This window comes from Eimeria maxima, genomic scaffold, assembly GCF_000499605.1.
Source record: "Eimeria maxima Weybridge genomic scaffold, Emw_scaff10, whole genome shotgun sequence".
Lineage (NCBI taxonomy): Eukaryota > Apicomplexa > Conoidasida > Eucoccidiorida > Eimeriidae > Eimeria > Eimeria maxima.
Genome location: NW_013563358.1, coordinates 78,395 through 104,818, shown reverse-complemented (window position 1 = coordinate 104,818; position 26,424 = coordinate 78,395). Strand labels below are relative to the sequence as shown.

General features: G+C 49.9%; 6 protein-coding genes across 6 annotated transcripts; 3 read left to right on the top strand and 3 right to left on the bottom strand.

Annotated features, from left to right (window-relative positions):
* Positions 1-206: 206 nt before the first annotated feature.
* EMWEY_00002110 (hypothetical protein, conserved) lies at positions 207-3,682 on the top strand (the record flags this gene model as incomplete). The annotated part of the gene is made up of 6 exons (XM_013477170.1): positions 207-962; positions 1,240-1,381; positions 1,695-2,195; positions 2,477-2,565; positions 3,087-3,259; positions 3,664-3,682. 6 exons carry the CDS (start codon positions 207-209, stop codon positions 3,680-3,682), a joined length of 1,680 nt encoding a protein of 559 aa, XP_013332624.1.
* A 1,755-nt stretch (positions 3,683-5,437) lies between these two features.
* On the bottom strand, positions 5,438-6,768 carry EMWEY_00002100 (hypothetical protein, conserved; the record flags this gene model as incomplete). The annotated part of the gene is made up of 3 exons (XM_013477169.1): positions 5,438-5,770; positions 6,098-6,230; positions 6,734-6,768. The coding sequence occupies 3 exons, from the start codon at positions 6,766-6,768 to the stop codon at positions 5,438-5,440; spliced, it is 501 nt and encodes a 166-aa protein (XP_013332623.1).
* A 409-nt stretch (positions 6,769-7,177) lies between these two features.
* Positions 7,178-11,280, top strand: EMWEY_00002090 (dihydrolipoyl dehydrogenase, putative; the record flags this gene model as incomplete). Its single annotated transcript, XM_013477168.1, has 12 exons — positions 7,178-7,450; positions 7,646-7,798; positions 8,008-8,145; positions 8,386-8,559; positions 8,776-8,899; positions 9,064-9,092; positions 9,428-9,517; positions 9,833-9,913; positions 10,044-10,193; positions 10,327-10,411; positions 10,866-10,937; positions 11,132-11,280. The coding sequence occupies 12 exons, from the start codon at positions 7,178-7,180 to the stop codon at positions 11,278-11,280; spliced, it is 1,518 nt and encodes a 505-aa protein (XP_013332622.1).
* Positions 11,281-12,731: 1,451 nt separating this feature from the next.
* Positions 12,732-14,742, top strand: EMWEY_00002080 (hypothetical protein, conserved; the record flags this gene model as incomplete). The annotated part of the gene is made up of 7 exons (XM_013477167.1): positions 12,732-12,898; positions 13,140-13,232; positions 13,447-13,568; positions 13,701-13,785; positions 13,904-14,008; positions 14,326-14,383; positions 14,620-14,742. The coding sequence occupies 7 exons, from the start codon at positions 12,732-12,734 to the stop codon at positions 14,740-14,742; spliced, it is 753 nt and encodes a 250-aa protein (XP_013332621.1).
* A 945-nt stretch (positions 14,743-15,687) lies between these two features.
* EMWEY_00002070 (prolyl endopeptidase, putative) lies at positions 15,688-20,681 on the bottom strand (the record flags this gene model as incomplete). The annotated part of the gene is made up of 16 exons (XM_013477166.1): positions 15,688-15,777; positions 15,893-15,985; positions 16,124-16,256; positions 16,459-16,512; positions 16,732-16,875; positions 17,055-17,122; positions 17,354-17,501; positions 17,755-17,897; positions 18,221-18,525; positions 18,789-18,987; positions 19,190-19,333; positions 19,475-19,586; positions 19,758-19,890; positions 20,031-20,191; positions 20,321-20,455; positions 20,590-20,681. 16 exons carry the CDS (start codon positions 20,679-20,681, stop codon positions 15,688-15,690), a joined length of 2,154 nt encoding a protein of 717 aa, XP_013332620.1.
* A 2,691-nt stretch (positions 20,682-23,372) lies between these two features.
* Positions 23,373-25,419, bottom strand: EMWEY_00002060 (hypothetical protein, conserved; the record flags this gene model as incomplete). Its single annotated transcript, XM_013477165.1, has 5 exons — positions 23,373-23,501; positions 23,712-23,777; positions 23,971-24,497; positions 24,621-24,670; positions 25,289-25,419. 5 exons carry the CDS (start codon positions 25,417-25,419, stop codon positions 23,373-23,375), a joined length of 903 nt encoding a protein of 300 aa, XP_013332619.1.
* Positions 25,420-26,424: the final 1,005 nt, after the last annotated feature.

The window sequence follows — 26,424 nt, the reverse complement described above, 5'->3', positions numbered from 1 at the left end:
AGACTGCAGCAAGCAGAGCTCGTTGTTGTGTCAGTCGGGGGGAAGGCAACACTCTTCAATTTTACATCGCAAAGGGGGCCCCAAGCAGTTTACTCTTAGACAGCATTTTGCGCCCTGGCTCCCCTGCCTTCTGGGGGCGTTAAGGTGTCTGTACACCTTCGCCCCCCTACGCCGGTAGTCTTCTATGCTTCATCTTAGAAGAAAAGATGCTTCAGAACCCTTCCTTTGAAGCCCAAGCCGATCGGACCTATATGGTCTCCTCAGGGCCCCCTAAGGAGCGGCGAGAAGGCCACCCAGGGCCAACCTCGCTTCCCATTCGCCTCCAACAAGAGAGTGGGGGACACCTCCCTGCGCCTGGGGCCCGTGGGGAGGCCCCTGGAGTTGCGGGGGAACCTGTAGGGGAGCCGCCGCCTTCGCGTCTTTCGTCTCGGGGGTCCTCTCTTTCTGCTACAGCTGACGCATCCTTGGGCAAGGAAATGCAACAGCTCTCTTTTGATTTGAAGGAGCACCTTCACGTGGAGTCCAAGCGAACCCGAACAGTGCCTTCTTGCTGCAGCTTATGCAAAGCCCCCCAGCAGGCGGAGGTTGGTGGTGGTCGCTCTCCCGCTGATACCATAACAGGAGGGGCTAAAGCAGCGCCAGCCGCATCACCACCAGCAGCATCAGGACTTCTGGCCTCCTCAGAGGCGTCTCCCCAAGGCAGTGCCTCTCCTGCTACAGAGGGGCCCACCGAAGTACCAGCAGCACCAGCAGCACCAGCAGTACAAGGGGCGGCAACAACAGCGGGTGCTTCGCGGCCCAATGTTGGGGGGGGAGTGGACTGCTGCTTGACCTGCAGCTGTCCCTGTCACAACGACACCAACAGCAGCGCGAACTGCAGCAGCATCGTCTGCATTGAGGGGCCACGGAGGCCACCCACCTTTGCTTCCAATTTGGCCGATCTCTGCAAGGCGTTTCCTTCCGTTCATCAAGGGGCAAGTTTTATCTGTTTGTCTCTCACTCGGGCATTTGAACTATTCAGATCTACCGATAGATTGTGTAATTCTTAGTAATACTAGTAAACTTCACGGCTATTAATGTTATTGTGGTCGATGCGTATTCAGTCCTTCGTCAGTGCACCTGTACTTGTATGTGTGTCACCCTGCTGCGCAGCCGCTGCAGCTGCAGTTGTGCGTGTAGGTGAGTGTGCATTGATCACGTGTGCATTGATCACGCTTTGATGTGTTGTTACTGCTGCAGCTTATTGTGTCTTTGCTGGAAACGGCGGACAACGACCTGCAGAGGGCTCACGCCCTCGTGCGAGTTGTTAGTGATACCAATACAGGCCTCTTCAGCACCAAGGCAGGGGCTCCCATGGCCAAGCGGAAGAGGTGCCCTGACGGTGAGTCTCTTTCCTTATCATCTGCACCTTGCTCACAACAGCAGCAGCACCAGCGATAGAAGCAGCAGCAGGAGCAGCTGTAGCTGTTGAAGCAACCCCGCTGCAGTCGATGCAACGTCAGTAGATGCCCCTTCTAGGGGTTTCTGGAGATTCGGTGGCTTGCGTGTTAGGGTGTATCTCCTGCTCCTTAGCCCTTCATCGCTCAGTCCTAGCTTTTGGTTGCTGTTCTAAAAAGACACGTGAGCCTGATTGTACATTGCACAAGTGTACAGATAATACATCTGATCCCTGTTTTGTGGTGGTCCGCACGCAGACTGCTTCGAGGCCCTGGAAGACCCATCCGCTGTTCTCAGTGGCTGCAGGAGAGGATCCGTCTCGATGGAAGTAGCAGGCGGCAGTCCCAGCAGCGGCTGCTCTGCTGTTGCTGCTGCAGACCAGCAGCAGCAACAGCCGGTGCAACATGGGCAGCAGCATCCGCTTCTGGGAAGCAGGGTTTCTGTTCCTGTTCCCGTGACGTCTGCTGCTGCAGGTGCCTCTTTAGCAGCAGGCCCTACAACGTCAGCAGCAACAACAACAGGAACTGACTCAGCAGCAAACCGAGGGGCTAACGGACCTGGAGGGCTAGGCCGCGAGCTGCTGCCAGAGGCTTGGTGCGACGAAGTGGCAGAGCGGCTTATGTGGGCTATCGTAACAGCGACCAGCGGGGATGATGCAAAGGCGAAGGCAGCGGCGCTGTTGAGGGAACATGCGATGCAGCTGACGCATGCGCAACAAGATGAGCCCTCGCAAGCTGAACTCGCCAAAGAAGCCGAGAGTAAGCTGACACGAAAAGAGGCCGATGCCGACGAGGTGTTACTCTCTCTGTGCCTTTTCCTTTATTTTACGTGTGTCCATGTTCTTCGTCTGTCGCCGTTTCCGTCTCCTTTTTCGTGATGCAAATGAAATACCCCAAACTGTGCCTTAGTCTGAAGGGTGTCTCCACTGTTCTTTTGTCGTACGTGCTCACTCCGTTGCCTCTGCGAGTCCCTAACAGCCATCATTGACTTAACGAATGCGGCTAAAGTTGTATCTGCTCATAACAATGCGTTGCTGCAGGGCAGGAGCTGGCAAAGCGGGTGGAGTTGCTGCAAAACGACAAACTGTTGCTTGCCAGAGCTGTGAAGGCGCAACACGAGAAGCTGCAGGTGAGCAGACCCCAGGCCAACACGTAGACAAAATTGAAATCAAAAGGACAAGCAGATAGGAAAGGGAGCAAATATAACAGTAGGCAGATAGGCAGGAGAATGCAGATGAGCAGATGTGAAGGGGAATAGAAGAGACCAATGAGACTTGAGCACAGAGAGAGCAGACAAAGAGGCAGAAAAGAAAGTAGGCAAATATACGAAGAGACTGTATGGACTAAGATGCCACGTAGGGAGAAGTGAAAGAACTTCAGGCCCCCGTTAAGTTGTATTGTGCTTCCACGACAATTACTAAGTGACAATAGTATGTACACTTCATTGGGTTAAATAAACGGCTTCTGGCTCAATCTAAAAGTATTTTCGATTGCACCAGAAGCTTTTCTTTTTTTTGTGGAGTGGTTTTCACTTTCTTCCGTATGGCTCAGATGTATCCGCAGGTTGTTATCTACTTTGCATTCTTTTTGAGTGTGAATGTGTGTGTGTGTGTGTGTGTGTGTGTATCTCCTTACTGCCGTTGGCTGCAGACGCTGCAGCAGAGTCTCGCTGCAAAGACAGAAGAAACTCGCTATCTCGTGCAGGAGCTGAGCGGTGCTCAGCAACGCCTTCGTTCTCTGCGTGATGCAGCCTCTGCTTTGCTGCTCGGGGCCTCCGCCAACCGCAACAACAGCCCCTGCCGAGACAACACATTCGACCGACGGTGAGGTGTACAGACACCACAGTGCACGCGGAGCAGTCTCAGAAACAGCAAACTCAAACAGCCTCAGAAACAACACACTCGAATCATTTTTAAACAAGCTACTTGCGAGGGTCCCTCACAAGCCTCTCACAAGCCTTGACGGGGGCCCCAAACTTGTTCAGAGGCCCCGCATAAGCATGTGGGGACTGCCAAAACGTCTCAATGTCGCCTTCATCGTTCACCTGGATCGTCTTATTATTTGATGTGTTTAGCTAGGCTACGACCTGTTTGTCTGAGGGCTGCTCAACAGGGCATCCGCTTGGCGGTTTGTTGCGTACTTACTGGTGGTCGTTGATGTGTTTTCTGCAAATATGCTCGTTTTCGTTGATCAGTTTGTGGCACATTTGATTTGTTTGTATTTGCAGATTTCCGGATGTGTGCTGAGGCGAAGGCCATTTGCTGCGAGTTAGCAGCACTCAGCGGCGCGAAGTGGCAGGTTTTCCTTGGATTTGTTGGCAGATTCTCCAAGCATAAATTGACGCTGTTTTTGAGTTCACCAGCAGGTGAAGAGGAGCGGAAGAAATAGCAGAGCCAACTGCCATGAGAGGGCAACTGAGAGACAGCAGCATCCGTCTGTGCACATATGGTGCGCACGCCTTTGCATCCTCCACACACGTATACATATATGTGTGTGTAGGTGCACATGATATGCGTATGCTTACACACGCGTACATACGTGTGTTTATGCATATGTCACGTACACCTGTTTACATATCCGAGTTTATGTGTGCACAGATGTGCAGCATTGTGCACAGGCGGTTTCATCTGTGCACATCTCTGCCGTCTAGTTTTGCATTCATTTGCGCACGTGCATGCATGCATGCATGTATCTCTGTGCACACATGCATGCACTTGCATGCACATCGGTTGGTGTGTTACTGCCGCACCCGCTAATGCAGATTCTTTGCACGTAGAGTCACTGCAAGACATTGCAGTTGCAGTTTTTGTTTGCACCAGCCAAACAAAGAACAAATACCAACGGCATTTCGGATGGGACTTAGCCAGTCGCCACTCCACCCCTCCCTTATCTGCAGATTCACATATGGGTAAAGCAGAGAAATACGTCAGTAGTTTTATCTACACGAAAAGCAGGTGTGAACGGTCCGACTCCCTGGGTGATCTGTAGCTGTCGTTGCATACGTGGATGTACTAATGTAGAGAGAACTACTCCATACATATACATAGCTCTAGGAACTGCAGGTTAAAATGCAAATTTAGTAATCCTTAGTAAATGTAGGGAACTGAACGGCGGGCCGCAGCCAGCTAATATATATAATATGCGACGGGCCAATTCTTAATAATGGCAATACACACGTATGTAGTATAGCCAACAAAACCTCTGTTCGAATCTGCACCCCCAAGGTTTAGCACATATTGTCCACGGAGAATTCTCATTGAAAAATAGGCCACGGCAGCATTTGCTTGATGTATGCATTTGAAGCTCAATACTAGTTATCAATAATAAAGAATATACTACTACTATCGGAGCGGAGCTTCTTCTCTGTGCATGCAGATGTATGTAGTCACAGGCAGAGCCGTAAATGACTTTGTGCCTGTGCATGCCACCTGGAAGGGGAACCCCGAATATGCGGGATTTGTCGGCTAAGTGCATATCCATTTGGTACAGTCGCACCATCAGACCGACAACTCAAGCTGCTAAAGCGTTATTACTGGAATCCTCTGGTTTTTTCTCGATTCAACTACACGTGGTATCGTTATCACGTACTGCATTTACCTCCACCGTTAAATGTACTGTTAAATGAACCGAAAGCAAATCATTGGATGCCGGTGGAGTTAATGGTACTTCCCTATTATGGTCTACTGCAGTTCTATTTTGTTGGAAGATAGTGCTGATGCGCAAACAGATAAGCAATTGCAACTGCAGTCTTTAAAAAGTTCTGCTTCCCCATAGTGCCACACAAACAGAAACAACACCACCCTGCACTGCTGGCTCCTGCTGAGTGGCATTCCGATTTTCATGCTTCTGCCTCCAAGCTGGGCAGAACATCGATGCCTCTGTCTTGCACCTTTCTTTTGAACATCAAGTTCGACAGAAGGAGGTAGTGTAGTACAAGGGCATTCCTTCTCTAAGCCCTTTTTTCAGCTGTCTGCCGACCTCATGAGGGCGCTAGCAGATGGTTATCGCATGGCCCTCTCGAAAGCCGCATAGGCTGCAGTTCTGACGATGCCGTCAGGCGAAGTCGTCATTCCCTCCTTTTCAAAATCAAAATCCCCACCTGTGCCGTTCGAGCCTCTGAACTGACTGAGGAGGAGGCCAGGCCAGCGCAAAGGAGACAAAGAACGCCAGTAAGCTGACCGCGTTGGGTGGAAGAAGAGAAGATCTGTAGCAATTCCAGCAGAGCCGAAAACAAATAGCAGCAAGCGAAGGCTTTCACAAAACTCCTTGAATTCCCCGTAACTATTAGCACGACGGAAAAGGCCCGAGGAAACCACTTCAATGTGCGGCTTCAGCTGAAGCAAAACGCAAGAAACACAGGACACAAACTACACATGTCACCAATGTCACCCATCGGAAGAAGATCTGACATGGAAAGCAATGTGCAGTGGGCGCCCTACAGAAGCACCAGAAAGAGTCCACCACACCGAACCAGTAGCAGCACAGAAGCAGCAAGGAGACCGCAGCAAAACCGCCTTCAGCTGGGGCCCGTATACGCTGAAGATACGCGTGTGCTCATCATTTTCTCCTCCCTCGTCGGCTGGTGCTGCAGGTCAGAGCTGACCTCAGCCGCCAACAATACAACAGTGGTAGGGTTCAGGGATAGTGTCTTCAGTCTTTACCGCCCAGGTCTTGACATCGAGAGGATCGAAATCCGGTCCTCTGACTTCATTCCCTAGAAAACGTTTCTGAAGAACCGAAGACGCGGGACGGCGTGAAGTATCTGCTGGGGTGCTGAAAAGCGGCGAGAGTCCCCTGTGCAACCCCCTAAGAGAAGGGTTGCAACAACGAGTAGCTGCTGCCGCAGGAAACATTCCAGAAACAGCCCCCAATGTCTTAATCAAACAAGTGCAGGAAAATGGCGAAGGAAGTCGATAAGCTGCTGGAAGTGACTATACAAGACAGAGGGGGGCTCTGCCCCGCCAGTCTCGCCGCCGCTTGTTCTTCCCCTTGAATTGACGATTTTTACGAAAAACATGAATTAAAGGATTCAGTGACTCTTAAACTATGAGAATATGGTTCACTAGTATTCTTGCGAAGGAGCGGTTTGTGTGTACCAACACCGGATGGACTGTGTGCAGCGAGGAAAGGGGGGCTGGCAGTCAACGCTGTCCAAATCTCGGCAGTTATTTCTCAATATAGCGGGCGTGTGCTTAATTGACTGAATTATAATTTCTGTCATCATTGTTATTTCTGAGAAGAAGTGTCCGTGTTTCTGTGCTAAGCTCCGTCCAGCTGTGTGCTCTGTCAGCGCTGACGCTTCTCCGACGAAAAGTCCGGGACCTTTATTCATTTTCACTTATTCTATTTTCAAGTTAGGAAACTCAAAAGAGAAGAGTTTCCTTCTCTCCTGCTGATTCGTCAGTACTCCCTCTCAACCTGACCATAAACGTTAGCTGCACTCACCACCGCTGTCTTGCACGAGGGTGGCGTAGTTTCACTGCTGTATCTGCTTTCCGGGGTGCCCCAGTTTCATGGGCATTGTTTACATGCACATCGATGGGGACGGGCACATTAGTTGTGCTGTGTTGAGCGGCTGACTGCAACGTATTGCCGTTTAGACCCCTGTTGCTTTATATCGCCGTGCACACTCGCTAAATGCTACCTAAATCGTACTTGCAAGCCCAGCCGTGAGTATATATACTCATGGTAGCTCGGTTAGCCTCATCTATCTGTTCACTGCTACTGCGCAGGTCGCGGGGATGCACATACACCTTTTGGCCGCTCGGCGTCTTTCGCAGCGGCCCCTGCCTGCTGCATTTGGACTCGTTCAGAGGCGCCTTTTCTCCAGCAGCTCTGAATATGACTTGGTGGTGGTTGGGGGAGGACCCGGCGGCTACGTAGCGGCTATAAAAGCGGCACAGTTGGGCCTGAGGACGGCTTGTGTGGAGAAGCGGGGGGCCCTCGGGGGCACTTGCTTAAATGTAGGCTGCATTCCGTCAAAGGCCTTGCTGAACATGAGTCATAAGTACAAGGTAAGACACGCAAAAATGCTTATTAGCCGAGCCTGTCTGTCCCTCTCTCCCCAGCCTGAGGGAGTGAGCTAGCTGCGGCAGCAACATCTAATGCTGCTGTTGTCCAGAGGAGCCGTAGCTTGAAGACTTCTTCTGGAGATGATGGTGCAGCGATTTTGGGTCCACTGCGTTGTGCATGCCTCGGATTTGCTGCAGGAAGCATCTTCTGATTTCCGAAAGTTCGGCATTCGAGTCGACGGCGTCTCTGTTGACATCCCCGCGATGCAGAGTTACAAAGACAAAATCGTCGGGGGGCTCACGCAGGGCATCGAAGGTCTTTTCAAGCGAAACAAAGTGGAATACATCAAGGTAAATACCCTGTTAATGCATGCTTGCATGTATGAATGCACGTGTGCAGGCATTTACATGCCAGGCTTGCAACATACTCCTACCCTGAACTGCGGGAGTTAGCAAATGCTACAATGGGGTGTCTAGATGGCTGCCTGTGTAGTGTGCTGGCCGGTCCGTTTATTTCTCTCTCCCACAAATTATATTTCTTCGGCCTTGGATTTCTACAGGGAGCTGGAAGACTGGCGGATCCACACACAGTAGAGGTGCAGCCGATTGGTGGTGGCAGCACCGAGAAGTTGAAGACAAAAAATATAATACTTGCGACGGGTTCTGAAGCTGCTCCTCTAGTGGGAGGTGCTCTTGAGGTGTGTTTTGAGTTCTTCATGCTTCTGTTCAATTTCAAGACTAGAAGGAGCAGCCAGTGCATGTCCCTTTCTCCCACAAGTAGCAGCTGGTGTTAATCTGCTGCTTATTATGTGCTATTTGCACTTGGGGATTCTGTCACCTGCGGTGTACAGGCAGTCACATGCAGCAGACTCAGCACCAAGCACCTCTCTTCTCGAACGTCGTGATTTCAGCGCCTTGTTTTCTTTTGTCTATGTCAGGTAGATGAACAGCAGATTGTCAGCTCTACGGGGGCACTGGCGCTCTCAAGCGTGCCTAGGCACTTAGCAGTTGTCGGCGGGGGAGTCATTGGCCTTGAACTTGGCAGCGTCTGGCGTAACTTGGGAGCAGAAGTAACTGTAGTGGAGTTCTGCGATAAGATCATCCCCGCCCTGGTAAAGCGGATGGATACATACTTTGCAGCTATGTTACCATTTGATAAAACGAGACAGTTGCCGTGATATGGCCAGTGCTAAACGTGAAACACATACACACACACACACACACACACACACACGAGGGAGAGCGAGCAAGAAAGGAGAAAGCTTTGGCGCGATTTGTAGCTGGGGAAGTGCATTTAGGGAGCGGTTGTGAAGTGAGACGCCTCTCAGGATGTGGAAATAGGAAGGGCCTTCCAGAAACTGCTGGAGAAGCAGGGCATAAAGTTCATGTTCAGTACAAAAGTAGTTGGATCGCAAAAGTCGGGCGAGCATGGCGAAGTCACACTGGAACTAGGTGAGCGTCTTCCTTGAAATGTTTGAATATCGTTTTCCCCTGTTATTCCCCACATTCCGGACCATTTTTCTGTCACAAACAAACAAACAGCGAAACAGCCTGGCTTGTGATGTGATTCCGCTTATTCGTGCTTTTTGGTTTGTTGAATGCTGTGCGTTCTGCAGAAAACGTGAAAAGTGGAGCTGCATCAAAGGTGAGCTCACCTCGGGGTGTATATATGCAAATAATTTTCTTCTTTCGGGTTTGTGCAGCTGCATTTCTCCTGCTGTATGTTATTTTCTGCACTTCTTCGTTTGTGCCCGCCTCGCGTTGTCTTCCCGGGTGGGATCGCCACTGGTATTGGTAGGATGCGTCTCTCTTCTTTTGCCGCCGGTCCAGACAAAATGAGTTGTTTCTTTAGCGTACGAAAAAGAAATTCAGGTCGCCTGTGTGCCTGTGGTTATGTGGTTATATGCACTGCTCACTCTGTTGTTTTGCTTTTCCGTTGTACTTCGTCGTACTACCATTCCTACTTGCTGCTGCATTCAGCTAAACTGTGACGTCGTCCTCGTGGCCGTGGGGCGCAGACCGTACACCAGAGACTTGGGTTTGGAGGAGATGGGAATCGATCTCGATAAAGTAGGACATGCTGAATGTAAACAGAAAAGAGTAGCGTGTTAGCATTTTACACTCTGGTAACATGCAAACCTGCGTATGCAGCGTGCTGACGCCAGTACTTAAGGAACTCCCTTCGTTTGCAAGCAGCGCATGCACCAAGGACATTTCGTAACTGCAGCGAGGCTGCACTGCAAAGGTGCTGATTTTCTTGAAATGTAATTTGTGAGACGTATGCTATCTTCTATGCGTTCGGCTGTGTACGCGCAACACGTTCAATGTATTGCTGGCGTGTCAACATTTGCACCGTGCATTGTGATAGTAATGCTGGAAATGCAGAGGGGACGTATCGTCGTGAACGACAAAATGCAAGTGTTAAAGTATGCGCACATCATGGCCATCGGAGACCTCATTGAAGGCGTAGGTCTCAGCAGACAGCTCAACATAAGGAGAATGCCCTTTCCGTTTCAAACCAAGGAAATGAGCTACTGGAAGGACATTTGGTTTCCAATGATTGTGGCATTGTTGACTTTGGTTGTTTGCATTGCAGCCAATGTTGGCACACAAAGCAGAAGAAGAAGGCATTGCATGCGTAGAACGACTTGCGGGAAAGGGGGACGGCACTGTGCGCCACGACACAATCCCATCCGTCATCTACACGCACCCAGAGCTAGCAGGAGTTGGAAAGACAGAAGAACAGGTGAAGGACATACTGAAACTGCCAGCCTAAAACCCTGACGCAACACCGCCAGTTTGAACAGAGAACATCCTAGACTGAGATTATCTGGACGTCCTGTGACTTCCTTCTCGCTGCGGCCCCCCCTGCGTTGCAGCTCAAAGCAGAAGGCGTCTCATACAAGAGGGGGGCCTTCCCTTTCGCAGCGAATAGCAGAGCACGTGCAACGGGCGACTCTGATGGTGAGTCATTTCGTGTAATTGGTGTTTATACTTTGTGTCTGTATGTATGCCATGCACTGTGGGTTTGTATGTGGGGTTTGTGCTAGCGGCTTGCAGTTGGGTGCTGTTTTACTCCAAGTTGCTTCCTCCAGTGGGAGGGGAAGCTGCGGCAGTGCACTGCAGGAGTTCAATGTTTAGAGTTTTAAGCCGGCTTCCAACCTTGGAAAGGATGCAAAATCTGTGCTGCGTACAGAAATACTAGCTAGATATTTGCGTACATGCATAAATAGAGATATGGCGTGTTCGTTGTCTTGGTGCATCCGGCGTTTTCTTTCTTGTATATTGACTTTTTGTGAATTTCGCCAGTGCACGCCTAAAATCAATGCGCAGAAGGATGCATTGCTGGCTGCATCCAGGACATGCTGCTGCAATACATTATCGCTTTCTCTCCTCCGTTTTGCCCTGTGCTGTGCAGGTTTGGTGAAAGTGTTGACATGCAAGGAAACGGATAAGATCCTGGGCGTGTGGATCCTAGGCCCAAATGCAGGTGCACTAATTCGTGCTCTTTCACTCATTTGCTGTTGCCGCTCTATCTGAATTCAGCACTGTGTTGGCATGTTTACCATTACATTTTTTGCTGCCTGACAGTACTGCAGAATGATCATAATTGCTATGATTAATTACTACATGCGGCATCACCTCGACAATCCTTGGCTCGTATATTTTATTTTTCCTGTTCAGGGGAATTGATTGCCGAGGCTGTGTTGGCCATGGAGTACGGGGCGGCCAGCGAAGACCTTGGCCGAGTGTGTCATGCCCACCCAACTCTTTCAGAAGCTCTGAAAGAGGCTTGCATGGGTTGCTTCGACAAGCCCATACACATCGCATAAACGTTACACTACACGGAAAAAAAAAAAAGAATCCGTGCGCAACTCTTCAGCGTCCCAGCCCCAGCGTTTAAATTTCGCAACGGCCGTGACTGGTGTCGTCTAGCTGGAAAGGGAGCATTCGTGGGTAACCGGAATGTAAATGGTCATTTAGTTTGTCGTGGAGCAATTGTAATGCTGGAGAGCGATTAAACGAAAAATAAATTTCGCAAAATTAGGAAATAGACGATGCATGAGTAATTGCAAGCCTTGACAGTAGTTTGATGCATATGCTTGAATACAGCCTACGTTGTAGATATAGTGCGTAGAATGCATATATATTCATTCGCATAGGAGACTTCAAGTAGCCAGAACAAGAGCAAAGGTGCACGTTTGATTGGAACAGAGGGAACGAGGTACTCAAAATTGTGAATTTTGTAATAGTCCGGTTGTGTGTGTGTGCGCCTTGTAATCAAAATTTCTTGCTACCCCGCCGGTTATATAAGCTACTTTTGAAGGTAGTACGGACTACCAACGACATGAAACCAGTAGAGCAGCGCATCAGTACCTTCTGAAGTGCCGCAGGGGTTCTCCAGGCATGTCTTCTATCTGGGTGTCAGAGGCATCTATTGCTCGGTGTTAATGCACTCATAATCACAGTTTTGCAACTTTATTCGGGAGGAATGAGGAGATTAACTAGACGATGCTGCACGCTTAACGGCTCCCCCGTAACACTCGTTTGTCGGCAGTGGGGGCCATTGGAACGGGCGCAGTTTCTTCTGGGATTTAGCATGTCGGCGAAGTTCTCCGGCGACGAGTGGTTCCATCCGTTTTTCTCTCCTTTTTAACATTTAATTTATTAAATGCAGTCCGAAATATCGACAGAGCTTGCGAACCCTGCAGTGTTGCTTCTCCTTTCGTCGAGTCTGCCACGCAGCATTCAAATCAACATGCTGAACGCTGCACTTGGCTCTGCGCTGCAGCTGAATCGTTTAACCCAGTTTACAGTTGTTTGATAATCAACTGAAGATGGGTGGGTCAAAACTGGCAGCGCTATTCACTGCCAATGTGCAAAAATAAAAGCAGAACGGAAGTGTGTATGGCTGTGCAGACCGACACAGTTTTCATACTGGGAATAACAACAAAGCCATCTCATTGAGGAAAACAGTTTTGCTAGTAATCATTCCTATTTCTGCCTTCCACGCAGGCGTCTCCGTTAGGGCGCTTGGGGGAAAACACAGTGAATATGGGTGTCATATCCGTATGAGCTGAGCTGAGCTGCAAGCCGGAATCAACCGATGTTGCTTAAAATTGACATTTCAGATTCCAGATCATCCTTTTGAAGTGTCTGTGGTGCAGCAAAAGCAGAGAGGCGTTTCTCTTCTCGTTTTTCAAGAGAAAGTATCTGCATCAGCCGCCCAGATGGGGGGACGCTACACGGGGATGTTTGGTGGCCTGCTGTTCTGAGGGCTTCAATGCTAAGTTCAAATCCTTCACAGGACTCACCTCCCCAGAAATTTACTCGAGAGGAATCATCTTCTTCTTCCGATTCACAGCGGAGTCCTAATGCCCTGAACCACGTCGCCGGCCACAACCCCATGGTTGTATTTGTCCACCAGTATTCGATTATGGGAGGCTCGAGGTGCGACTGTCACTCCTCTGTATGGCTCTGTGTACTCAGGAACTTTCTGTCAAAAACTATTCCCATCCATCGTATAGTGGTGGCGTGGCCTTGTAGATGTGCCGCAACATCTCAGGACGTCTGTTACAAGCGGAACACTATTTTGCGCCATTTTTCCTATTTTTTCGCAGTAATGTTGGATTTTTGGCGAAATATGTGGTTCCCTGCTCTTTATCCATGTTTGCGCTTATTTGCTTTCAAGTTCTCTAATGTTCGGCATGGCGACCCTCTTAGCACAACGAGGCATCCCGGCAGTCACGTTTGACATGCGTGGCGTAAACCGCTCCACCGGATGGTCAGGCATACGACGAATACATATTATGCGAATATAAAGAGGGTAGATGTAATCCTTATAGCTAAATACCAAAAATGCAGATGCAAACCCACGTATGTAGAGAGTATCCGTATGTATACATGTATACATCAACGTACAAATTTATTTATATATGAACTGCAGAGGAGAAGCGCAGGAGGCATTTGGAGATGCTTTTGGTGAGCTAATGCTGCAGGAAGACGCTGACGGGACACAGGGAGACGGAGGACGTTGTCGTCGTTTGTTCCTGGTGTGTGAGGAACTTCGAAGCTAAGAACATCGTTATTGTTGGATCTTCGGCTGGGGCCCCGATTGGTGGTGAGGGCCTCAATCAGCCAATGACTAGAAAGCTTTTGACAGGCGTAATTCCAACTGTGAGCCACATGGCTAGTTTGTGTAGTCGGCTTTTTCCGTATTCGGTTGTCTGTTGCTGCTGTGCAAATGCTGCAGGGAGCGCGGTCGAGCAGCTTCCAGAAATCCGCGGTTATGTTGGTATCGGCTATGTGTTCGGCTTTGCCGCTTCACTCTTGTTTAGGTCAGAAACAGCTACATTGCGAATATTGCCTTGCATTACGAGAGCTCAATGGCGCCATGACTTGCTGTAAAACACCTTAGGCGCCACTTGCTGGCCACAGTGCTGTTGCCTGATGCAGGGGCCATTATAAAAAGATATTGCAGTCATCGAAGCCGAAATTATTTATTCATGGGGATGAGGATGGGTTTACATCGACGGCGACGTTTACCAGCTACTTCAATAGGTAAGACTAAGACTGGTTTAATTTCCTGATTGTCAATTGTAATGCTTGCATTTTGGCAGTAGCAGTGGATTATTGAGACAGTTGTGGTTATAATTACTGCTCCTTCCCGAGCATGCTGCCTGAAGCCTCCACAAGTGAGATGTAGAGCGCCTGATGTCTTTTCGCATCGATCATTCGCGTACAGTTGTGGATGGCTTAGTAGCATTGCTCTTCGACCTTTATTTAAGTTGTCATCAACAGGCTAGCTGGTTCGTGGCCAGCGACTGTGAAACGGTGTCGATACACACGAGCTTGAGCTTGCCGTCTGCGTTCTGCAGTGCAGAAGATCCAAAGGAAAAACGTATTATTCCAAAGGTTGGGCATTTCGAGATGGAGGTGTGTCTGACTTCCTCCACCCTAATGCTTCTTACAACACGAAGGGTTACGTTAGACAGCTTTGCCAATCATGCTTTGACCACTCTCGTGTATTTATATAGTTCATAGTTAATAACCTGAATTAATGAACAGCCAATACGCCCGGGTATACAGCAGTAGTGACTGTGAACCCCTTGGTGCTAGACTACCTAGACTACCAAGATGCCTCGATTTGATTTGCGATATTGTGAGCACAGGGACCAGCGTACGACGCATTCATGGCAGCTGAAATCGTGAAGTTTATTGATAAGTACTTGCAGGCAGCAGTGCAGGCTACGTCGGCTGCAATGCCTGCTGCAGGATCCGTTGACAGTAACTGAACGGCCCAGGATCTGTTGTGCACTCGCGGGACACCCTCCATGCATCTGCTCTTCTTCATTGTGATAGGCAGAACACCGAATACTGCGCTGCGAAGAGGCCTGCTGTGGGGGAGCGCATATACCTCCACATGCGGCGTCCTTCCCACCGTCATCACCTTCGGCCCCTCCGGTGTTTCATGGACTCAGAAAGGACATACACCTATTTGTGGTGTCCCACGTTACAGGCAAATGCTTACAAAGCCTCACGGTTGTGCATGTTCCCCGGGGCTCCTCTTCAAAAGCTCCAACCTGCCTGCCATACTGCTTGGCTTTCTTTTGCGTGTTTGTGCCACTGGGTGCTGCATTGGAACCATTCGGAACTGACTCGTCTCACAGATGATGCGCTCGTTCGGATTTGGCTTCATGCAGTTGTTTGCAGGCGCATCACTTGAAGGTCAGTCGTGCAGCACCAGCCCGAAAGTTTACGGCTGCGCTCGTTTTCAAGTTTCGCGCCGTGATGTTTTCTAACAAGGCACGTTACGCTTAAAACCACTGAAACATGTCATATAAACTTCCAACGGTGCAAAACAATGCCTAACACGCCTGTGTGCAACCATGCGCAGTCAAACTACAAACTGGGGCCCTTGAAATGTTCACCTGTGCAAAACTGGTGTTCCCACCTTCGAATGACATATGTTTATAGTGTGTATATATATACTATAGACTAGAGTCAATGTATGGACAACTGCACAGAAGTACCGCGCTTGAACAGCCCAGGCTGTTGCAACAGCCCACGCTGCTGCGTCAGTTCTACGCCTCTTGGATTAGCTGCTACCCAAAGATGACTATGTTACACTGCAAGAGTGTAATGGAGCCAGGACAGCGTAGTGAACGACAGCCTTCGTGAGAGGCGCAGCTGCCGCTTGCAATGTAACAACAAAACACGTACACGTTCAAACGATACGCCTATTCGTTCTTTTTGATCTCCGGCCCGCTCCACTTCAGCCCCAACACGGAAGCAATGAATCCGTACGTTAGAGCTTGCTCGTCTAGGACCTGCACACCAGAGTTAAGAGGGTTTGCTCGATGCTAGTACAAAGGATATGCGACGCAACGATTCTGAACTGAACCAAAAGCAGCGTAGCGTTAGTGCGCTACTGCATCCACCCACCTTCATCAGAGGCTTGCCTCCCCCATGACCTGCTTTTGTATCAATGTGTGCAATCAAAGGAGTGGACACAGGAGAGGAGTACCCAGCGGCATGCTGCAGCAAGGAATCAGACATTAAAGTACAGAGAGCTTTTGCCAGATCGACTGCAGCCGCAAGCACCAGCCATCCACTAAGTCACAGAGAGAACGCCTGCCAGCACTGGTTTACACAAAAGCTTGCAAGTACACGCACCTGCAGCTGGGCAATATACTTCAATGAATGGAAGGGAGAAACCCGGTCGTCATGGTCAGCTGTCATCACCAAAACAGCTGGCTGTTTGTCGCTCCTCACAACCTCAGGGTTGATGTTGTGAATTGGGGAGATCCTTTGCAGAACGCAAAATAACAAACGCACAATACATGCACTCACAACGGCCTCTCCGCATGTGAATTTTACGCGACATCTTATTCAACAGCAGGCACCACCACACGCAAGTGCCTTGAGCTGGTCTAGGATCGAGCGAAACAAGGGTTCTCATGCACGCACAGTCTGCGTGTATGTAAGCATTAACTGGATCGCAAACGTACTTATAAATGTACTTGAAATCCTCCTCCTTGTCAGGGTTGCCGTAGTCACTTACCCTGCACGCAGCCCAATCACGTCCCTACACTCCCAAGGTGCTGCGAAGTTCGAAAGCATCCGGTGGAAATACAGCTTACGACGAGCTACGTTCTGCCGTCAAAAATAAGACTGACAACCCAGAGACTTCTAATTGCACTCTTCAGCTTGTAATCCGTGGCTGCACTCTACGTAGTTTACCTTACAAGTCACTTATATCGAAGTCCCGACCGAAGGCTTACCACGCATGGCCAATGGTGAATTTGTTGAAGCGTAGAAGATCCATGACACCGACCTTGGCAACTACTGCTCTAAACAGGTCAGGGCGCTGGTTTGCGCAGGCACCCACGAGCAGCCCACCATTAGAACCTCCCATGATGGCTAGCCTGAGCACCGAAACACTCTAAAGGCTTCTCAGTGGCAACTTTTGTTGAGTGCAAGGTACGTTCGCAATACACATGCCGCAACAAATAATGTTTATCTACATGGCATATTCTGATCTTCCTTTCTAGTTAAAATGGATATCGAGCAGCTTATGTCATAAATGTCACTGGGGAAGGCGCACTGGTCTGGAGTGGAGTAGCCCTTGGTAAACAAATACTCTGCTGCACTTTGGAAATCATCGTAGCTGACCTGCACCGTCACACACTCAATGATGGGACAGCGAAGTGCTCACCACCCCAACCCCAACATATGAAAACGTACACACATATAAGTACTCATAGCCTTGGAAAAAACGTGCATTTGTATACGTATGTACTCCACGGCTAGCAAAACGAATACACAGCAAGGAGAATTGCTGTGTTGAGAAGCATTTACATACTCATGCACATGCTTGTGGGAGGGTGGGCTCGTTCCACGTACTTGTTTATTCTCTTTGATTGCTGCTTTATACCAACCAACGCCATATTCGCCTCCTCCCCTTATATTCGGAACGGCCAAACCCAGCCCCAAGTAGAGCGCGGAGAGGGCAAATGCGAGAGAGAAGTAAGGGGTCAAGGAAATGTTGAACCTACAGCCACAATTTCAACTGCGAATCCCATTCACGAGTGAAATCCAGACAATGCAAAAATGAACACAAGACAATGACTCAGCGAGCAAACCCAAACATAGACAGATGTCAGTTGAGACCTGGCGACGCTCCAGCACTAAACGCAGGCATCGCGTTGACCCCTGAACCGATTATCCCATGTAAGAGATATCGATACAACACACAGTGACGCCACAAAAGTAGCGTTAGACTTCAGATGCTGAAGAAGGCTCACCCGCCGTAGCCGTAGAGCAGCATTGGCTGAGGGCGCTGCTGCAGTCCCTTCTGTCGCATGAGAAACATGGGGATTTTCGTCCCGTCTTTGCCCGTGTAGAACTCCTGCGTGACTTCCAGGTTTTCCAGCGGCAGCTCATTTATCTGCGACCCAAAACACGATAGGCAACCGCGACGCCACATCTTGCCCACTGGTTTGCAATGGGGTCCCCGAGCTCATGCACCGTTGGACTGCACGTGGTGGTCAACTGCGCACGGGTTCGTGGACCCCATAAGTGCAGGTTTATCACTGTTTAACCACCAAAGTGGCAACGCGGCATCCGCTCGGCAGCAGGCACAAATAGCTATGTTGCCGCAGGCGCTTGCCGCTGCACCAGTTACTGCTGCTTTCGAATTTTGCATGTTTAACAGCACCGAAACAGCAAGGGAAGACTCGGCGTGGCAAAAGTATGTGCACAAAGGCTTACATTCGTGCGTCGAATGACGGTTACGTCATACGTGCCCCCACTGACATCGACGTCGTATATCACTTTCGGCGTGTCAAAGCTGGTGATGCTGAAGAGGAAGTGGTCACACTTCCTCTTCCCTGACATTTCTGCCACGGAGCCCACGGGTACTTCCAGCGCCTTTATGCGGCTGCCATCTAAACGATGGACATAAAGCTTCGACTTTACGTCCTCGTTGTAGTGAAGCACCATTTTATCACCCGCTACTACCATCACATCTTCCAGCACCGCACCTGCCTCCGGAACAACGTCAACCATTGGAGCGTCTGCAGACAATTGCCATTCAAAATGCAAAGCGTACAAGCACACAGTTCAAACAGCGTTCTTCGAGCACATAGCGCACTTCCAACAAACTTGGTCCGGCTAAGAATAGTAGCGACACAATGCGGACAACGCCCATCTACGTCTGCCGGGAAAGCCATCCGGCTCAGAATGATGGCAACTGCACGTCAGCATATCACCACTGGCCAAGCAGCACATATACAGGGCATCCTCTCCCTCCTCAAGTCAAGCCCCCCGGCTTCAGCACCTGGCTTCGCTACATCGACTTTAACTATCTTGTTCTTGGGGGCGTCGCGGTTTGTTTTCAGGAGGAAAATGGTGCCATCGTTGGCCACATAATCGAAGCCAGCCTCGAAGTCGTCGGCAACTTTCACCCACTGCAACTTCGAAAAAGCCGTTGAGGGCACGGTGCCGTCAGGAAGCGCAGCAATCCACAATTTGTTAGTCTGCGCGTCTCGAACAGCACAAGCACCTCACGGTTCATTGGAAGCGGTCAAGAAGTACGCCTGGCGCCGGTCGTCCTGAACCACTGATGCTTCCGTAACCCTTCCATGTGCGGCATATTCTTATTGGTGCATGCGCATACACTGATTATTGGGGTATTACAGAGGCGTCTGCGTCTAACATTTTCTGCAGTTGAATGCTTACTGGCTCGCAGCTTCGTGAAATGCTAGCAACGATAAACTTCTCATCATCTGTCACATCTACGGAAACCATCCAAGTCGGCTCACTAGGGAACTCGAGCACCAGGACGTCCTGCTCCTGGGGAGTGCCCACTTCATGACAATACAACTGAAAATCAAGACAGAGAATCGCTAGTGGAAGCCGTCCATGGCTCCTACATGCAAGACTGAATGGCTATTCACTCTGTATCCACAGGGGTCATTAACTGCCAACAAGCAACTCTGCATCGATATGCGTATATGTCCCTACCTTTTGAAATTCATTCTGCGTGTTCTCCAAGCCATTTGCTTGTGCGCCATCCGGAACGTCGTACCGATTGTAAAGCAAATATTTAGATCCAATCCACTGCAAACTCGTGAACCTGCACCCGTTCAACAAGACAGCAATAACCTATAGAACATGTGTCATTCCTGGAACCTTCAGATGCAGCACGCCATCAATGGCGTGCTATAAGCCTGCCGGGTGCCCAAAAGTGCTGCACCTCCGGAACAAAGGATGTAAGAGATTTAAGGTTTAATTGCGCGAGGTTCACTTGGCATGCTCGAGGCGATCTTCCAGAAGGCGTCCGCTGGCGACGTCTTTAAAATAAATTGTGCGCCAGTCACTCCCCTTATCCCCGCGAGCGTAGGCCATTAAAGAGCCGTCTTCCGTAAACTTGAGCGATCCTAGTAAGGATATACCGCAGAGAGATATTACCGAAGGGAATAGCCACAGCTATGCAAAAAGAGGTCGTCCACTGCCGAATATGATGCGCTAACGTGCTGCGTGCATAACTACTGGTGCTACCTGCCCACAGAAAACGCACCCACAGTTGCAGTGCCATCTTCGGTCCAGAGGTTGGGGTCGAGGAACACTTCGGTTGTCTCCCCCTTTTTGTCAGTATGGCGGTGGAGCAGTGATTGATTCTGAAGGCCTGAGTTCCTCCAGGAGTACCAGAAGTTACCCTCCTTGAATGGGACGCCAAACCTGCAGCGAAGGAAACGGAAATATGAATTTAGGCTCCATGCGTGGCGTACAAGCATACGGCACTCTGTCGCCGGCAACTGTAGTTCATGTTGCGAGAAGCTGCGACGAGCTGAAAGGCATCATACGGACTTGGGGTAATCCTGAAACTTCGTGAGAGCCTTCAGGATTTCACTTCGGACCTGTGTGTCCAAGTACTCCTCCGACGCCTCATTCTGAGCAGCTACGAAGGCCTTTGTTTCCTCGCTTTCCGGGTCTTCAAGCCATCTGCAAACGTGGCAATTGCACTATGCTGCCTGTAACTGGTGTATGTGTCCGAGTCAGCATCAGGCGACGCATAAGTGAAGAAGCCACTTATGGTGCGAAGCTTTAGGGGCACAAACAACAACTGTTGAACATACCGATACGGGTCTGGGACAAGCGTGCCGAAGTGATCCTCCACCTCCGGCCCCCGACGTGCAGTTGGGTAAGAGAGAGTTGATTTGGGCGCCATCCTGTGAAGACTCACTGAGGGGAGAGCACACATGGAAGAGCACAACGCTGTGCAATACTGGAGAACAGCCGAAAGCAGTTGCCCCCACAAGACCCCCCGAATATGTTGCCAGCTGACTTTCACACAGAGCTCCACCGAGCACTTCAAATGAGTGCAAACACTCATATATACACTCTTATATATGACCTGAACGACCTTACTATACGTGGCATTCACTAGAAGACTCCAGAAAGCAGAGGGTGAACATAGGTGTGGCACCACACAACCCTTACCTCGGCTCGCGTGCAGGCGTTGGTGTTGTGTGAAATTTGCGCAAAGATGTCGCCCCTGTGCCAGAACGAATCCAAATAATAAAGTTAGTATTACTTCTTCCTACGTTCTTAAGTCCAAACGCCATGAAAATCTGTCGCTGTCTGCGGCGAAGTGGGCTGCTGACCCTTGGTGAGCGGCTTACCGCCTGCAATCCGAAGGCCGAAACAGAGCGGAAATTATTCTGTAAGCGAAGCGTTGGACCCAAGAACCTTAAAAAGGCGATCATGTTTGGTAGTAAATAGCGATGCTTACACGTCAACAACAGCCACTGCGGGGGCGACCGGTTCAGTCTGTTCATGAGGGCCCCGAGGAGTACCCATAGAAGGTCTCAACCGACTACCATTCTACTTTAGAACATGTTGTCAATGTTCATTAATTTAAATAAATAAAGGGGGGCGCACGGTTTTGCAATAATGACGGGTTGCATCCGAAGGTTCCGTAGATGCCAACTGCATGCTAGGTTCTCCAGAAGAGGATACTGCTGCGTGGTTGGACGGTTGCAGACTCACGAGTGTACACGTTCCAAATGGCCTGGAAAGGAAACAGGTTTAACTTCACAAAAATGCATTGGGAGTTGGGAAGATGTGTGAATGTTCACTAGCCGCAAAATAGGCGGCATAGCCGTTCAGATCGCTGGTACGCTTAATGGCCCATAGAAGCCCGTGTGTGAAGCATCATCCACCGAAGTTATGCATTGTGCGGTGGAGATAAAGGCGATATGTCTGCTGGGAATAGTTGCTGCTAATATATGCAGCTAATTGAATTGGCACTGGAACAAGCACTACTAGAAGCTAAACACTAAAGCAATGTCAGTTGTGTGTAAGAACCCGTATAAAACAAAAAATTGAGTTGCCGGAGCACTAGGGGTACCGGGTGATTTTTTGGGGGGCCAGAAAACAGGGCTGTAGCAACCGCAATGGATGTGGCCACCGTAGTGCAAAGTGCGGCGTTCTGCTGTGCGTTCCCTCCCGAGTAAACAACAGCCACCATCTTTGCAGGAATATAGAGGCTAAAGCACTTGCAGAGTAGTGCACGAAAGTTGTGGCAGAGGAGCATGTGGATATAGACTCTGAGATCGCGCAGTGTGGGAAATACACTTGCTGTTGCCGTTGCCTCCTCGTCAAGCTGCGATACTCAAGCCCTCCTCAAACACATGCCAAATCACCACGGGGCAATTCGCAAAGATATGTGGTCACGAGGACCGGGGCTGGTGGCATGCTCCCCAGTGCAAAAAGGGACACACGAACAGTTCATGCCTGGCATAGGGAGCAAGAGGAGTGTTGAGTGCGACGCCGCCATCGTCCTTAGCTGTACCTTAGCTGTACGCCGCCATCGTCCTTAGCTGTGGTTGAAGCAATTCTTTCAGCAGGGAGCAAGAGGAGTGTTGAGTGCGACGCCGCCATCGTCCTTAGCTGTGGTTGAAGCAATTCTTTCAGCAATGTATTCCCACATCAAACAGCAGGGAGTAGCCGCTGGAAACATGAGCATGAGATAGGCGTAGGAGGATGACTAACTGCAATGCTGCAAAGGGGCACCACTGTTCTTCCTGTGGCTTATTGCTGAAGCCATATCCCCTGTTGAAGATCTTCTGTTTTGTGAGACGCTTCGATGCTGATATCCCCAGCTCGACGGTTTTATATTCCTCTTTGGACCAGTAAAGTCCAACGAGTTCTGTCCTCGTTTCGTCAGTGTTGTGTTGCGCGCCAAACGGCATGCAGCTCCTTGTGCTGCACACAGGCCCCCCCCCTTTCTGAGTATTCCTCCACCGCTCTTGAACATGCGCTGGCACACGCCTTCGTGTTTCTCAAGGGCCTCGTCACGGCCGAAGGTGCGTCCACAGTGCTGACATTGCTTGTTAACACCCAGGTCGCTGCACTTGGCGAAAATAGCCTGAGGGTGGACACAGAGAACGGCGATTCGGAGCTATTAAATATTGAAGCACCACATTGTTTCTTCCTTTAATCCAAACAGAGCGTTCTCGTTTGCACGGATGTTGGCATATTATGGCCTGGAGCTTGCCTGGGCTTCTGCAATCTCCCTCGGATCTGCTGCCCTCGCCATCCTCATGGCCGCTCGGAACTGCGCACTCTGTTGGGGGAAGTAGCGACAAGAAGAGAACAGGAGCTAATGGCATGCGTGAACGTTGTGGACTAGAACATCGAGACTTGCACGGGCATCGAAAGTGCCACTCACTTCACGTTGCCATTTCTTCTCCGTTCGCTTTTCGAGCCTGAGGAGCAAGCAGCTTAAGAGACCAGTGCAAGTGAAGCAGATGGTATGTATAGCCTTCGACCTGGCAACAATACTGGGGGTTTAAAACATCTGCAGCCTTGCTTCTGTATATAAGATAGGAGACTGGCTTATCTGCAGCATTTTTGCCTACGGCTTCGATGAGAGTTCGCCTCTCAATTTCTGCACAGTTGAGTGAACAGGAAGTCCAGCTTCCTCCACGACGCTTGCCAGTCGCTTCCTGGTCATGTCGTACTGCTTGCGACGTGTGAAGAAGACCTTCCCAGATCACGCACAACCATTCACGACTTGCCTGTAGTTACGTGCACCCTACGCAGAGAGGCTTTAAATACCGTAAAACTCAAGCCTTGAAACCGTTTGCCTCTTAAGCAGTCAGACAGCTCAGTTCAAGCAGGCATCTGCCAGAAGCATCAGATGAGCAATGCTGTGCCTGGTGCTTCATGTCACTTTCCAAAACACCGGACGTACCTTCACGCAAACCTTGACATGCTTATCGAATGACTTGCTTGCAAAGGTGCGGTGGCAATAGGGGCACTAAAATGAACCACAAAAACAGTCACATAGAGACACCTGAGTCAGCTTGGGGGCAATACGCCAATGAGACTAATATGTGGCACTAGTCGCCCACTCGCTCCCTCACACAAAAGACAGTTACTGTTTTTTCGAGCATGGGAGCGACAAGCTACTGGAACGAAGTGGCCACAAGGTGTTGAACTTGGATGCCGACTTCCTGGATTTCTTGTGGTTCATCTCCGTTGTTAGCTTCAACGGGGAGGGACTCATTCTGGCTTGGATGGCTTCCTGAGAGAAACGTGTCGAGGAGATAGCCACCTTGGGGTATGGCTTGTGCAAATGTGCCCCGACTCGCCAAAAACTCCGGTTTCTCTCCGGTGTCTTCATGGGTCCAGGGATAGCTAGCAACTGCACGCGGGCTTTCCTTGGAGCTAGTTGGGGCATATTTTTGTCCTGGCATTTTCCCTAAGGCCTCTGAGGAGCGCTTGGTTTCTAGGCTTAGTGTTGTGTCCAACGCTGGTTGACCACTTGGACACGGGGCTGTTTGACCAGCTTCCTTGCTGGTTTTCTGTCGCTCTATTTCAGGTGCTTCGTGTTCCGACTTCATGCCCGCCACCAGAGCCTGGAACTCTCCATGTCCCCATGCTGCAGGAAGCTGCGGACCATGGGGCCAGCCAAAGTTGTCGCTCCTCTTGGGGGATCTTCCACTGTTACCTTCAGGGCATGATGGGGTAGCTATCCCTGTTGAACCACGCGGAAAAGCACGAGTAATCGGCACACCTGTTGAATCATCACTACACCCCGGAGCATTCTAGTTGCATCCGGTAGAGCATAGAAGGTTGATTGCGATATTTTCTAGCCTACCGACTGCTCCAAAGGAAGCCGTTCGAGTAGCTACTCGGGCCTCATTCAACCTGTGTGCACCACCCAGTATAAATTGTCCAACAATTTGGCATCATACAGCCCTCTAGAATTGTGACTCATGTTCCTCTTGTATTTGCAAGGATATGCACTTTAATGTGGACAATTCATGGCTCCTGCTGCAGGATGCTTATCCTCCAGTCGCTACGGAAATCCTTAGGGCAAACTGCCGCAAGCGTTTACTCGCCTGAGTTGGCGCGACCCTTGACGGCATTGGCTGCTGCGGATAGACTGCTTCAGCAAGCGAATTAGCCGCGTAGCTTGCAAGACTTCTTGGGGTGTGAAGGTGTCTATGTCGTCATCGTTTTGATCATACAGATCAGCATGCATCTGTTCTGAAGAGCAACAGTAGGTCGTAGGCACATGATGACCTTTGCATGCCTCAGCATATCAAGAGATTTCCTGGAACGTTTCTTCTTTCTGTTGAAACTGCAGTGAGAAAACCACGTATTAAGTACTTTTTTCTTGTTGGACGCAAATTAGTCACAACTAATTCCACAGTTCCACTACCTAACGGAATTTTAGTGAACTCGAGAAGCTTGCCTGACTTATGCCCATTGTTCTGGTATTTCTGACTTGATGAATTTGACAAATGAGAGATCATACCATACAGTTCGTTCCCCTCGGAATGGGGCGTAGATACCTTCGCAGTTTGTTCAGCACATAAGAACTCATGTTCCTCTTCCTCTCCCCCCCGCGTAACAGATCCAGAAGAAGACTCAAAAATAGGTGGTCGGCTCATCATACCTTGAAGAGTCATTTACAGAAGATTCCGTCGCAGGAACTGCTACTCTGGGAGGTGACCTTCGGGTCACCTAGCGGTGGTCTGTAGCTATCATGTAAAAGTTGAATGCAATATGCCGTTTTCTGCGCATCTTACAGTTTTTCTCAATTTCCCAGCCAATTAATTTTCGAATAAGAGGAGCGAACACGTCATGGAGGACACCGCACCGTAAGCCGCAACGAGCGAAGAGCATGCACGCATTGGCTGGGCATCCGGAAGGAGAAACGGCGACAAAAATGACTAGTCTAGTGGTTAGAAATCAATTCCTTCTCAAGATCCACCTCAGCACAAACAAAACCGTTTGATCTAATCGAGGGAAGGCACGCTGCAAGGACGTGACTTCGCATCAGTTGCTTCTGCTGCAACCAAGTTACTGCTCGTAGTGCACACGAAGTTAGCATTGCACTTATTCGGAGAAGCGTGAGAGACTTTGGTCCACAAGAGAACTACACAGAAGGCATGTTCTGTGCTTTGGCTCATCGATTGTACTTGAAGTGGGTGGACAAGGAACAAATAGAGCGGAAGAGACGGCCTGGCATGAACTCATGCAAAAGGGATCCACCGTTGCAAGTATATGAGCTTCCCTCACCAATCCACTGCAATCGATGGACAAAAGGCGGGATAAACTGGCTTTTACCTGCGGACGGGCAGTGGCTGCAGCTCCAGCTCTCACGGGGCTCAAGCAGATAGCGCCGGTGTCGCCTCTAGTGGACCTCCGTTCGGTTTTAGTACGGACCGTTCTGTTACTGCGAAACAATTAGGCGACCTCCTGCTGCGCTGATATGTATGAAGCGCTTTCACTAGAGATTGGCGGATCAGACCAAATTGACCTCAGTTTGGTTCCCCTGTCTTGGCCAAAGTGTGCAACTACGCGCGGCACCGGTACACCTACACTGTAAGTGACCTCTGTCTCCATGTACGTGAGAAAAAACACCGAACATCTTCGCTTTATCGAGCTCAAGA